General features: G+C 43.1%; 1 protein-coding gene across 3 annotated transcripts in view; it reads right to left on the reverse strand.

The window, feature by feature from the left end:
* ADCY8 (adenylate cyclase 8) overlaps positions 1–12,936 on the reverse strand; it is a 176,507-nt gene that overhangs the window by 58,426 nt on the left and 105,145 nt on the right. For 2 of the 3 annotated variants that reach the window (XM_033126471.1, XM_033126473.1), the window contains exon 8: positions 9,952–10,149. The exons of the other annotated variant lie outside the window; for it this stretch is intronic. In XM_033126471.1, the coding sequence (XP_032982362.1) occupies positions 9,952–10,149 (198 nt within the window). The remainder of the gene's footprint in view (positions 1–9,951; positions 10,150–12,936) is intronic. 3 annotated transcript variants of the gene reach the window in all.

Consider the following 12,936-nt stretch of genomic DNA (forward strand, 5'->3'; position numbering starts at 1 on the left):
TTACTTTGCCTGCAGACCTTCCACTCTGTCGGTGTCTCACTGTGAGCGAATGCCTGAGGCCAGCACCTGAGCCAACTATAACTGAGAATCACACCAATTAAAAGGGCACGGCATTTGGAATAAATCACAAGGGCTTCCTTTGACAGTGTACATTAGAATGTTGTTATTTTTCAATGTGTAGTCTTGGTTGATTCAGGAAACGCCCCAAATCTGGTGTAACAAATTTGAATAATAACAACTAACGCCTCGTACAAGATAGGCACTAAGCTACATGCTTTATGTGGATGGTCTCATTTAATTATGGCAACACTTTGAGGCAGATCCTAATGATCATATCCCCATTTTGCAGATAATGAAATTGAGAATTAGAATAACTGAGTAACTCAACTAGGACTTCACAGATTGTAAATAGGGAATCCAACACGTTTGACCCCAAGCACAAGGTCTCATTGGCTGCACTAGCTGTTGCTACCTTGCGACTTCCAAGGTAAGGGCATCTTCTTCATAGAGTACACGATAGTACGTCTGGTATAGTTCCATGATCTGGTTTATGATACAAAGAAATGAAAGTTTCCTACTTGATTTGATCAGGTGGAGAACAGGGGTCCCTTCCAAAGAAGTGAGACAGGAAGAACTTGTATTCCATTTTGCTCATATCTGGGGATGCTGGCTCTGCATTCGCTGGAAAGGCATCTTCGGAAATGAAATCAGTGCATCGAGGATCTGTGGGTTCCTAGATCTGTCACCAGGAAGCCTAGAATCCAAGTTTGACCACACAAGGAAAAGCCCGTTCTGGATTCTTCACTCAAAGAGGGATGCTCTCAGGAAAGCTAGCTTGCACAGGTGATGGGCAGAGCTCCCAATCTTCTATGTTTCTGTGCCTAAGACAGGTCTGGAAAATCTTCCTACGTGTGTGGGAGGAAAATCACCCTAACACCTAGATTCTCCACTTTGACTGTAAGCTACTAGGTACTGACTAAATTCTTACATCTCTCCAAGATGTAGGGATGCTTCTAACCAAATAAATTATCTAGTTAATTCTCCAAACTACAACCATACTTTTATCCAAATGTGTATGTGAGATGACAAAATTTTATAGGTGGAGTGGATTGTATTTGTTGCCTTGGTCCAACTCTTACTAATGCCAATTTCACTCAGTAAAAGCTCTCAGAAAGGAGCCATTAACTCCTGCATGGATATTTCCAGTGATGGGGGAAATCAACATGTCACTTGAAAGCTCTTTCCATCTTTGGATAAATCTAGTTCGCAGAAAGATGATTTTTTTAACACATATTTCATTAGAATAAATGAATATGTGTGTGAAATCAAAGAAAGAATCTCAACCAGGACAATCTTCTCATCTTTCATGAGTGAATGATGGAATTTAGCCTTGTTCTATTGTGAAATTTGTGCATTATGTGGCACGGCCATGGCTAGAGCATCCTTAAATTAGACCATTTGGGTAAAAGGCATAATTGCAATAAAAGTGTGAGGGACTAATTTTTAATAATTTCCTATTTTGAAATAGATAATCTCCTTCATCTTGGGATCTAGTATCTAGCCATATCATTATCAGGAGCAGTTCTATGAGTGACAGGTGTGTCTCAGGAATCTCTCACTGGCATACTTCTGCCCAAGTAACCTGACCTTTGAACAAAGGTGGATTTCCTCATGTTTAGTAGACTCACAAGACGACACGCTAACATGTATCTAAGATGGATAGATCCAGAAGTGTGAGGCTGGGAGAACACCACCCAGGGATCAAAGAAGACCCTTAACGGCAATACACTGCTTAATGCTGTGCTTTCCCTTGGTGCTGATGAGAGGTGGGGGCAGGGGAGACTAACATATGAGAGTTCCATGCAGAACTTTACAAAGCTTCCAACCACCATTCTTCCAGCTCACCCTCCTCCAAATCTCCCATCCCTGGGAGGAAAGACTCTGCCTTTCTTGACTGGCCCCATCGCCCAAGCCATGATGAGGCCATGGAAATGACAACTACTCCTGTGTCCCTTGCCCAGAAGGTCCTGATTGTAGATGATGGTGAGGTCTACATACGAAGCATTAAGATTAATTCCAGGATTGAGCCAATGACTTTTGCGTTGAAATCATAACAATTCTCTATCATTCTACAGTACCCTATTGTAGATGAAATTGATACTTCTGACTCGGAAAATGCTGGCTTTGTGGGACTGGAGCTAGTTAACTGGTCTGATAAAAAGACACAAGTGAAATGGCTCTTGGTATCAATTTGGCTACCTCCAGGGCAGTAGAAAAAGCAGTAATTTTACAAGAAAATGTCAAGAATACAAAGGAGTCTGACAAACCTACTGTTTGAATAAGGGGTGGATTTTTTCCCCTCTAAGCCTCTTGAAATCTATCCTTCCTACCTGAAAGGAGTAGTCTAAATACTCTTACTATTTTGGGCTTTTCTAGAGCAGTAAAAATGCAACAGTAACCTGAGCTTGCAATAGAATAATTCCTTTAAAACTAAGCTCATGGAAATGATCAGGAAGTGTCTAATTCAGAAAATGAGAGAGAACACTTGAGACCGTTCGTTGCATGATCCATGTTCCGACCTCTCTATATCTAAATAAGGAGTGAATGGAACAACAAATTCTGAATGTCTCCACGAAGAAAAAACACACATATTCTCCCATTACCTGATTCCAGAGTCCAACATACTATCCCATGAGATGGAATGAATCCATCAGATAGAAAGTGGAATGAATCCATCTTCATTCATTCATCCTAGCTTTCGTTGCTGTGCCAAATTCCTTCTTAATTATCCTATTCCATTCATTATAATAATTCAAATAGGAGTTGATGGGAAGAAGAAAGAAACATTTCAAAGTCTGTGTGCATTTTCCCCAAACTCTTTTAAGACCCCATTTAACTCTCATTTTCTTTATAAAGAATAGAGAAATAAGAGACATTCTGAACATAGATAAGAACCAACTGAACTTGACTAAAAGATTATCTAAAGATTCCCTTGTGTGACAAATCTTTGTTTTTATGTGGCTGCTGATAGAAAAAACAGCAACAAAAAAATGTAACCTTAAATAAATGTTTTGAAAATGCTCAGCACAAGACTTGGTTCCTCCCGTGTTTCTCTGAAAATAAGACCCAGCCTGACAATCAGCTCTAATGTGTCTTTTGGAGCAAAAATTAATATAAGACCCGGTATTATACTATATTATATTATACTACATTATATTATATAGACCCAGTCTTATAGTAAAATAAGATCAGGTCTTATATTAATTTTTTGCTCCAAAAGATGCATAAGAGCTGAATGTCCGGCTAGGTCTTATTTTCGGGGAAACACGGTAGCGGGCACCATCTATGGGCGACAGTGTGTGCTTGGTTAGTACACACTTTCATGTACTTATATAACTAAGTATTTATGAAAGTCATGACCCTGGTGCCCTGGGAGACAAGACACATTGCAATTGCTCCCTCCCACCATTTTTAATGAAGTAGGTTTTTAAAAGAAGCTGTAGAAGCGTGAGGTTTATTTTAAGTGAGTGTTTAGACTCACCCAGATTTGCATTGGCATGGGATTAATCAAAAGGCAAGAGAAAAGAATAAGTATTGCATTTCTTCAAACATCTCCTACATGAGTATTATGTCATCTGACTTTCACAACAATCCAATGAGGGGCAGATATTGTGAATTTCATCATCTCAGTGAGATCAAATACTTTTTCCTGCGTCACCCAGCCCATAAGTGGCAGGAACAGGGTCCATCGCATCTGTTCAGTCATCAAGTCTATGTTCTTTCCTCTGTCTTTTAACGAAGACCAAACGCTTGTGAGATAAATGAAGCTTCTGCATGTGTGCGGGGTGTCCATCTGAGTGACGGAAAGCTACCGACTTGTCGCTCAGGATTCAATAATGATCTGTGAATTAATCAACCCTCCACTACACTCATGTCTATTTCCAAAGTAAGATTTAAACCAAGGTCTGTTGGAGCCCAGAGCCTAAGCTCTTAGGACCCCTGTGAACGTTATGGAGACATCCCTTCTAGGCCTGAGACCATGCTGGCCGTGAGTGTGGACCTGGGACTTTCTGACGTGACCTGAAACGGAATGCACGAGACAAGCCCAAGCCCTAATGCGGCCACAGACAGAGAAAGGTGGCTGGCGACTCAGGACAACAGAACCCCAGAAGCGTTTTCTCAAAATGTAGGTCGCCCTGCAAAATCAGAATCTTAGGGGCAGAGGAGGGGGCAGGTACCTGCATTTTAAACCAGGTCTCCAAGTGATCCTCAAGTCTGAAAACTATGACCTATAACAACGTGGCTTTTCACTGCTTAAATTTGTAACAATGATGCATTCTCAGAATTTAACAGGAAGATACCAGCATTGAAAGACGGAAGGAAATCTAGTCGCCGTTGATGTGGCTTGATTTTGACACTTACCTCACTAACATTCCCATATCAAAAGGATTAACTCCCAAACAGTTTTGAAGTATATGGTAAACATATCTTCTTCTTTATTCAAGACGAAGAAGTCGCCTCATTTCTGAGGTGGTCACACTGTTTTTGTAACACTAAGCTGAATGAAGTCACTCCAGATAAGAGTTTCTATGTTATTTTTCTGTATTAAGGCACCCACGGTTTTGGGTGGTTTCTCTCGCCTGGAAACTTTCACAAGAAATTATAATTAATTGCCTTCCTCATCCTAAGCTTCATTCAGAGCCGTGTCCTAGAAGAGAACTAAGGACCAGAAGCTGTGAAACATCACGTTCTTCTAAGTGTTCTTGGGTTAAGTGCTTCCCTATATAAAGAATACTCGCAAAGACAGAAGTGGGCATCCCAATACAAGATGGCAGGTAAGATAAATGTGCAGATCACCAAAGGAGAAATATAAAGACCAAAACATAGAAACACATACAGAAAGACAGTCAACCTCAATAATAATTTTTAAAAATGACAAAAAGATGCTGCTTGTGTCTTACCACATTGGCCATTTTTAAAAAGTATAGGCACAATTCTTGAGGGCCATTTCAGAATGCACATCAAGTATTTTAAAATGTACATTCTCTTATTCCCATCTTTAGGATTTTATCCTAAGAAAACAAGTAGGCATGGATGTATGATTTTACTATGACAATGGTCATCACAATGTAGTTTTTAATTTATAATAGTGAAAAAACTGAGGAAGGAAGAGCCCCAAATGGTTAAAACATGCAATGGAATAGTTACAAAATGCAGTTACAAAATAATTTCTTTGTAACTGAATATTTAATAATGTGGGAAAAAGTTCAAGCCAAGAATGCTTAACAATATGGTACAAAACGGTCCTATTTTAATTAAAAAATGGCATAGATAAGTATATAGAATCACACTCAGGAAAAACCTGCATGACAGATGCCAGAAGGTCACAGTGGTTAGTAGTTATCCTGGGTTGTAAGATTATAAGAGATGTCATTTTCCTCTTTTTGTCTTGTGCTGATATAAGCTTTGTTAGACAAATGCATTTATTTTCTTTAATGAGAAAAAAAGTCATATGTAATAAAAAAAAATCCGATACGATCGACAGTATTTGACAAGCGTGTCATGTTCCCTACATCTCTTCACCAGAGTTCTTTTTGTTTGCCCCTGAGATCTATGAGTTCCCTTGGGAAATATTTAGCTGGAGAGAAGGAGGGCAGAGGATTCTTTCTTGAAGGCTGGGAGGAAGTGAAGGGACTTTGATGACTGGCTTGAGCCCCCAACCCCATCTAGGGGTCTGCCCAGAAAGTCCTCATGTGGTTGCTGGGAAGTGAAGATGTTGAGAACCGCTAATTCTAGCTGGCCAAGGCCCAAACCTTGGGCCATGTGATTTGTCGCACACACTGGGTGATTTCTGAGAGTGAAAGGAGGTGCTACTAACAGTTCCATTGAGAAAATCGATGTAAACCAGGATCATCCCAGGCAAGCCAGGACATACGGCCACCATGTCATAGGGAGCTCACAGACTCAGCCTCGGCTGCTGAAAGAGGCGAGGAGCTGCCCAATGCTCCCATTTCACAGATGCGGAAATCAGGAACAGAGAGGGGAAAATGTGCTGCCCAAACACGGCTAAGCCACATGAGTCACGAGCACACTTCTGAAACTAAGCTCAAAAGATTCCCGTGTGTGTGTGTGTACATGACTTTGAAATAACATGACGGGGGTGGTGGGCAGAACTTGATAGTCTTTTTTCCTGAAACTCCACTGCTAAGAGTCACATTAAAACTGACCCACGATGGTTGCTAGAAGAGAGGGGGTGTGGATGAGGGAGAAGGAGAAGGGATTGGACAGCATAAATTGGTAACTACAATATTGCCACGGGGACATGAAAGACAGTTTGGGGAATAGAGTCAATAATGTAAAGATTTTGTAGGGTGTCAGATGGGAACATGGCTTATTAGGGAGACCACTTTACAGACTGTGTAGATGCCTGACCCCTGACCATTGCACTGTACACCTGAAGCTGAAGCTGAATAATATTGTATGTCAACCATAATTTTATATATGTAGTCACGGGACATGAAGTACAGCATAGGGAATAGAGTCAATGGAATTGTAATAATAGATACATACGATGTCAAAGGGGCAACAGATTGGGAGGGGGGTTATCACTTTGTGAGGGGTGACATGGCTAACTATTGCATTGTTTTGTACACCTGAAACTAATTAAAAAATGTAAAATAAAAAACAAGCAAACAAAAAACTGACTCACGTCTTTCAGCTCTTAGAGTTCGCAAAACATATCCTGAGACCAGCGAGAGGGGGCAAGGTGGTCTCCTCCAATATTCTCCTTAATCTGTGTCTTCATGCATTCAACAAGTATTTATGCATCACCCAGAGGTATACCAAAGTCCTGCTTTATAACACTGTTGGTAGATATGCCTGTTTTTATAAGCAAATGTGCCCAGGAAATATCTGAACGACATTTCAAAGGAGCCTTTGTGTTCTCCATTCACAAGCAACGGAGGAGAGGTGAACGGGTTCCCTTATTCACATCTTTTTATTGTTGAAACAGAGTGAAGCCTTTTCTTCCCTACAAAATTTCCAGGGGTAAGATCATTATTTCCATTTTTCCTTTCAGAAAACATGCCTTTACGGTGCAGAGTTGCTTTTGGGGTCACAAATATTGTATATGTTTCAACAACCCTAAGATACACAAAATTCTCCCCTCACATTTTAGCGTCTCTGAAATCCGACTACCTCTTACTATCAAATGGAGTCTTAAAACCTTTGAGTTCTTCCAGAGAGCTCTGCGTTTGCTCCTGCTGGCCACCAGGGGGCAATAGCAACTAGGGACCGCTTTAAATATAAATTCTCGGCCTGAGGTTTTTTTAGACCACATTCAGAATGTGAATTCAGGCGGCAAACTTATGCGGGTTCCATTTCGGAGTTTAACTTTTTGGGAAGCTCTTTTTTATTTTATTTTTTTCCATCGAACCAACACTAGGGTAGAGGAGTGTGGGTTTCCTCACTCTCTTTGTCTGCTGGGTGTTTTTTTTCTGTTCATCCTTACCCTGAGGTGTAAGCCCAGTTTACCGGGGCGCGGGGTTCCTCTTAAACTCCCCATACTGGGTGATTTTTCTTTCTTAGTGCTGCATAGAAGATGAGACAGCTCACAGTTGCTGGTTGTTTAAAATCAATGAAAGATGGCAGCCGGATTTGGAGATCTGTGACCTCTACTTCACCTCTGTGGGGGCCGTTTTCTCTTGTGTGAGATAATAGTGTTTCTCTAGGGGTGCACACTGTATACCCTCGAATTCTGGGCGCCGATGGATTTGTAGTCCCTGCCTGTACTTTGGTAAGGCTCTCAGACCTTTTCCTACTTCACCTATCCCCTCAACGCGTCCTGCCCTCCCAGCCCAGCCCAAGCTCAACTAGGAGGGGATGAGGATAACACAGGACGGTTTTCTTCATCTGAGGCCCTGAGAGAGCAATCCCCGGAGCTCCAGGGAGAGGCAGGTAAGCTCTGGCTTTGGGGATCACGGTGGGCTCAGATCACAGCCCCTCTACCGACAGTTGGAGTTTGGGCAGGCTACGCACTCCTTTCTGTATCTCTCTATCTCATCCAGCATAAAATGAGGCTCACAGTAACCTCTACTTCACGTTCTCATTGTTAGTCGATTTGTGTGAACAGCTTAGCGTAGTACCTGGCGTTTGGCAAATACCTAATGGTTGTTACTTCTTCTGTGTCCTCCGCTCAGCAGCCACACAGTCCCGAGAGAGGCTGTCAGACTAAGGCATGTCTCTGTGACACGGGGGGAATGAACCTTTTCTGAGGTGCCCCGTTGCCGTCACCCTGGGGAACCCATGCAGTGCAGAGCACAGCCTGAAGGGAGCAAGGCCGGACTGCCAACGGATCCATGCCACTGTCCGTTCAGGATGCCGCCCTTTGCTTGTCCTAGAACCTGCGGTTGGTCACAGAAATCAACCTTAGACACACTGTGCCTCCCCTAGGTCCATTCCTGTTCCAACACCGGGTGCCTGTGGACACTATTAAATAAAACACATTAGAAATTATGTATAATTTGCAGGGCTCAGGTCATTAGCGAAGCAAGTACATCTTTAACAAGAATGAATAAAAGGGTTTTGTATAGCTCTGGACACAGGTATTTACGCAGACTGACTGAGAAGATTCTTTGCAAGACCACCTTGTTCTCCCTAGCTCCTTCAATATAGCAACCAGGAAAGAAAATGCATTTAATTTGGACCTTAAGCCCTCAATTATATAAGGAATAAGCAAAGTCCGCCTTCCCTTTGGTGGAGGGGTACGGGGGTGCTGAATGAGGCAAAATGTTTCTTTTCCTTTTGTTTTGTTATTACAAAGATGCAACACATTTCCAATTGTGAGCTACAGGTAAAATGATTAATTTTGGAGTTTGCAACCTTTAGGTAGTTATCAAAGACACTCACTGGGAATGGTGCTTGTGCAGAGAAGTGTGAATTCCCCAAACCCAGGAAAGCAGAATCTCCCAGGCAGCTGAGAAAACTCACACAAAAATTGCTTACTGGAGCTCTGCAGAGAATCAACTCAAAGTCCTGAAATTTGCTTACAAATTCCCTGCTGTTCTTGCTGGAGGCGCCTGCAAATGCCACTCACCTCCTATGCTCAGTCAAGGGAGGTCTGTCAGCTCTCATCAGTGCAAAGGGGCAGCCCAGTTCATCAGGGACAGCCACCACCTCTCCACAACCCTTTCCAGTTTAGAGCTGGGGCGAGAAAGGGGCATTGGAAAAAGTCATCATCCATATGGTGATGGCTGCCATCTTTGGACACTGAGCCTAATGAAGGCATTGTCTGGAGCCTTCCAACCTGTGAGACAGGCATCTTCGTTATCTTCCTTGTACAGACAGGAGCTCATGCTCAGAGAGGCTACTCCACTCTTCAAAGGTCACACAGCAAGGAAGTGGCAGAAGTGGAATTCAAAGTCAACTCTGAATCCACAAACCCTCTTCTTTCAGCTGTGCCTACATCAGGGGGCCAGTAGACAACGGGGAGCACGGGAGAATAGGTGTCTGCAACCTAAGAAACTGTTTATCACTGCGCTTAGGTGAAGCTATCAGGTGCCCTCTTATATTATGTTACAAGGGTTGCAACTGATGAGAATCGACCGAAAACCAAAGGCACGTGGGTGCTCATGCCACTGGATTAATAATTTCAAAGTGGAAGGGGTGTTTCAGATGCTTATGGAGGGAAAAGCTTCCTTGTTCTTTCTGTTATCTCTTCCTTAAAGAGCAAAGCTGAGGCTCTCTTTATCTAAATGGCATCTCCTTTCATGGCCTTCAGTCTACTCATGATTTTCAAAGAGAAAAAGAAAAGACAGTACCAAACCAAACGGAACAAACAAACAGACGACAAACATACCAACCAAAACCGCAGCCCCTGGGCTCTCTCTAGTCCCATGAACATTTATGACAATGTACTTCAGAAAGAGAGCCACTCTGGAGACCCAGCTCTACCTTGTGCTCCAGGCTGGAGTCTTTAAACATCAGTGAGAATGGCTTGATATGCTCTCTTCTCAATTTATCGCCACTCCGCAAGTCGATGGTATGTTCTATTCTCTTGTTAATTTCCTCAGGCCCAGACTGGACATGCAAAGCTTGTGCAAGATGGTTTGGAAGTAGATTTATTGAATTTCTTGTTAGGGCAGCCAGAGTCTAGGGGGAAAGCACATGCAAACACAATAAGCCTGCAAGTCCCCTTTGGATTAAAAAAAGAAATGCAATGTGTTTAGATCAGGTTGCATTGCAAACAGTGACAGCATTCCATGCAGTTGTATTCAGTGAAACCTATCGAAGTTGATAAGTTAGCATTTGGTTTAGAGAAACACAGCCTGGCAAGATAGCACACCAAGAGGCACGCACCCCTTTCCTCTATGTAGGTGCACTGAATTCCGTCGGGTCAGGTTATTTGGAGAGCTGTCGACTTGGAAATGTTAATCATTTCTCTTACCAGGCACATCTCTGGTAGGAGAAAAGAGAACCAACGCAAATAACAGAAAGTAAAATATATCTGAAAAGTCCACGGAAATGATCATCATCTCCAACCAAGTAGATTCCACATTTTCGTGTGGTCTTTCCTTTAACGGCGGTGGAGAGACTGGGACACCCATGGCTTGCATTTTTTTTTTCTTTTTTTTTTTTTTAGCATTCCTCATGTGCCAAATGTGCCAGGATCTGCTCCTTAAACTTGATAAAGACTTAGGTTTTTACCCTTCCCCAACGTTTTTTCCCCATAGACCATTATATATCTATATTTTCATATAGATATATGTGTTTAATTTCCTTTAGGCAAAAAAATAAAAAAATAAAAAAATAAATGCAAGCACCTGCAGCCTTCCTGCATTTCACAGGGTTAAAGAGCAGGTGTGAAAAGGCGTGACGTCACCACCGTGGCGGGTCACTGGATGTGGCTGCATGGCTGCAGAAATAGCACTGGCTGATGGAGACACACCCCATCTCCTGGCGATTCAGTGCGGGCGATAAGATCAACTGGGGCATTTACCCAAACGCAGTGCGCCCACAGCTGCAATGACCCCCCCCCCAAAAAAAGGGGGAATTGGAGCTGGAGGAATAAAGGAACAGGGATGTTCATCTTCTCTCCCAAGAGATTTCCTTGGGGAGAGGTAGAGCATGTGGGACCCCTAGAGCGTGGGGCGGTGAAATCTCCCTGCTTCTCTACACCCTGGCCGGGTCCGCTTTTCTCTGCCAGCCTCCCAGATGCTCAGCTCACAGGATAGACTGGGCTAAGGTGATGAACTCATCGGACAGCAGCCTGGGACAGCTGACAGCATCTCAGAGGCCCTCCTGCCTGAACCCCTCAGATGTCCGTGAGCCTCGGTGCAATGAGCTAAGGGACCATCAGCGCATCTGCAGCTGGGTCAGGTCCTCCGACTCGAGACCCAGAGCTAGAGTCAGGGGCTTTGACCTCACGTAGCCTTCCAGCCCATTCCATGTGGATTCTTCCTACGGACTGTTAGACTCTTCATTTAAACCTTCCGGACATAGTCAATGTAACCTAAATTCAAGGTCTCTAAAGAATTCCACAGCAGGGCTTCAGCCCTGGTACAATGGACTGAAAGCCTCTTCTCCAGCCCCGGGACAAAGGATGGGTTGACATGTGCCAACACGAGAAAGTATATGCTCTTAGGGCACTGAAGCAGGTAATTTCAGCTCTGAGTACCAAGGAGGCTACCACAGAGAAAAAGATAGATGTTAGGGGAGGTGTGGCCGGACAAGAGGTAAGGAGAAGGGCTGGTGTGGAGAGAAGGAAGCAGGGACCAATGTTGCAGAAAATTGAACAGCAGGATCCACGCAGGGCCAGAAGGCTTGAGCCCCTGGGAATAAAGGCATTAGAACAGCATTGCAGAAGGCAAAGCACACTGGACGGTCTGCCACTCTGTGCATCTCCCATTGCTTCTGGGGTGGAAATTCTTTCCACAGTTTGGAAAATGACAACATTTGTTTGTTTGTTTTTTAATCTTGGAGCAGGGTTGGAAAAGATGTTCAAGCTGCCTTTGTCTGGACATAACATTCTGGCTTACAGCTGCCAAGGTGCCCCCTGGCAAGTGCTTGGAGCTGGGAGTCTCACAGCAGGAGATAAATCAGATAAATATCTGTGTACATTTAGAGTTAGGTGCTTCCATCTCTCTTTGTAAGTTCTCTTTTCTTCCAGTTTTCCTTCTTGGGAGCAAATGGAGCCTATCCCCTCTACCAGCCTCTCATGCCTTCAGTGGTTCTTGGACCTTTGGGTTTCACAGAGGAGGGGAATATCCAAAACTATTTTTGGGACTGATTGATATAAATTACAGTAGCAGCAGCAGTGATCACAATTACAGCTCTCTAATGTGAACACCATTTCATAAAAGAAAGGGTATATTTTTCAACAAGAATGATACAATCTCAGAACAAAAGATGTCCTCCATTGAATGCACTTAATTGAATGAATAACTCACTTAATGAGCTTTGCCCTCATTTTTCTCAGATTGATAGGCCCTCGTGAAATGTCATCAGGGAATGACACTGACATGTAGGGGGACCTTCGGGAAACTAGGACTAAAGGTTGCTTCCTGGCTGCCTGTACCATTGACCAGTTTTGTAAATCAGAGATCAAGAAAATCTCCTTTTCAGAGTCCTTCTACCCCTCAAAAAATCCTACTGGCTGTCTGTGTGGCTGCTTCAAATGACAGAAAAAATTGGAAGCACCTCTCTTACTTTCATCATTGCCGACAGGTGATCCTTAAGGTCTGGGAAGGGACCCTTGCATCACCGTGTCAGTGATGCTGAGGTGGAGAATTCTTTTCTTGTCCAAGCAGTTATTTGTATTCCTTGTAATTATATCCCTAATATTTTCTGCAGGTTGTAAATGCTCAGTGATCTGTTTTCTGATCATTCGTTTTGTCAATTACATTTGACAATTATACCTGCGGTTTGACCAGCAATCTC

This window comes from Rhinolophus ferrumequinum, chromosome 14, assembly GCF_004115265.2.
Source record: "Rhinolophus ferrumequinum isolate MPI-CBG mRhiFer1 chromosome 14, mRhiFer1_v1.p, whole genome shotgun sequence".
NCBI classification, from domain to species: domain Eukaryota; kingdom Metazoa; phylum Chordata; class Mammalia; order Chiroptera; family Rhinolophidae; genus Rhinolophus; species Rhinolophus ferrumequinum.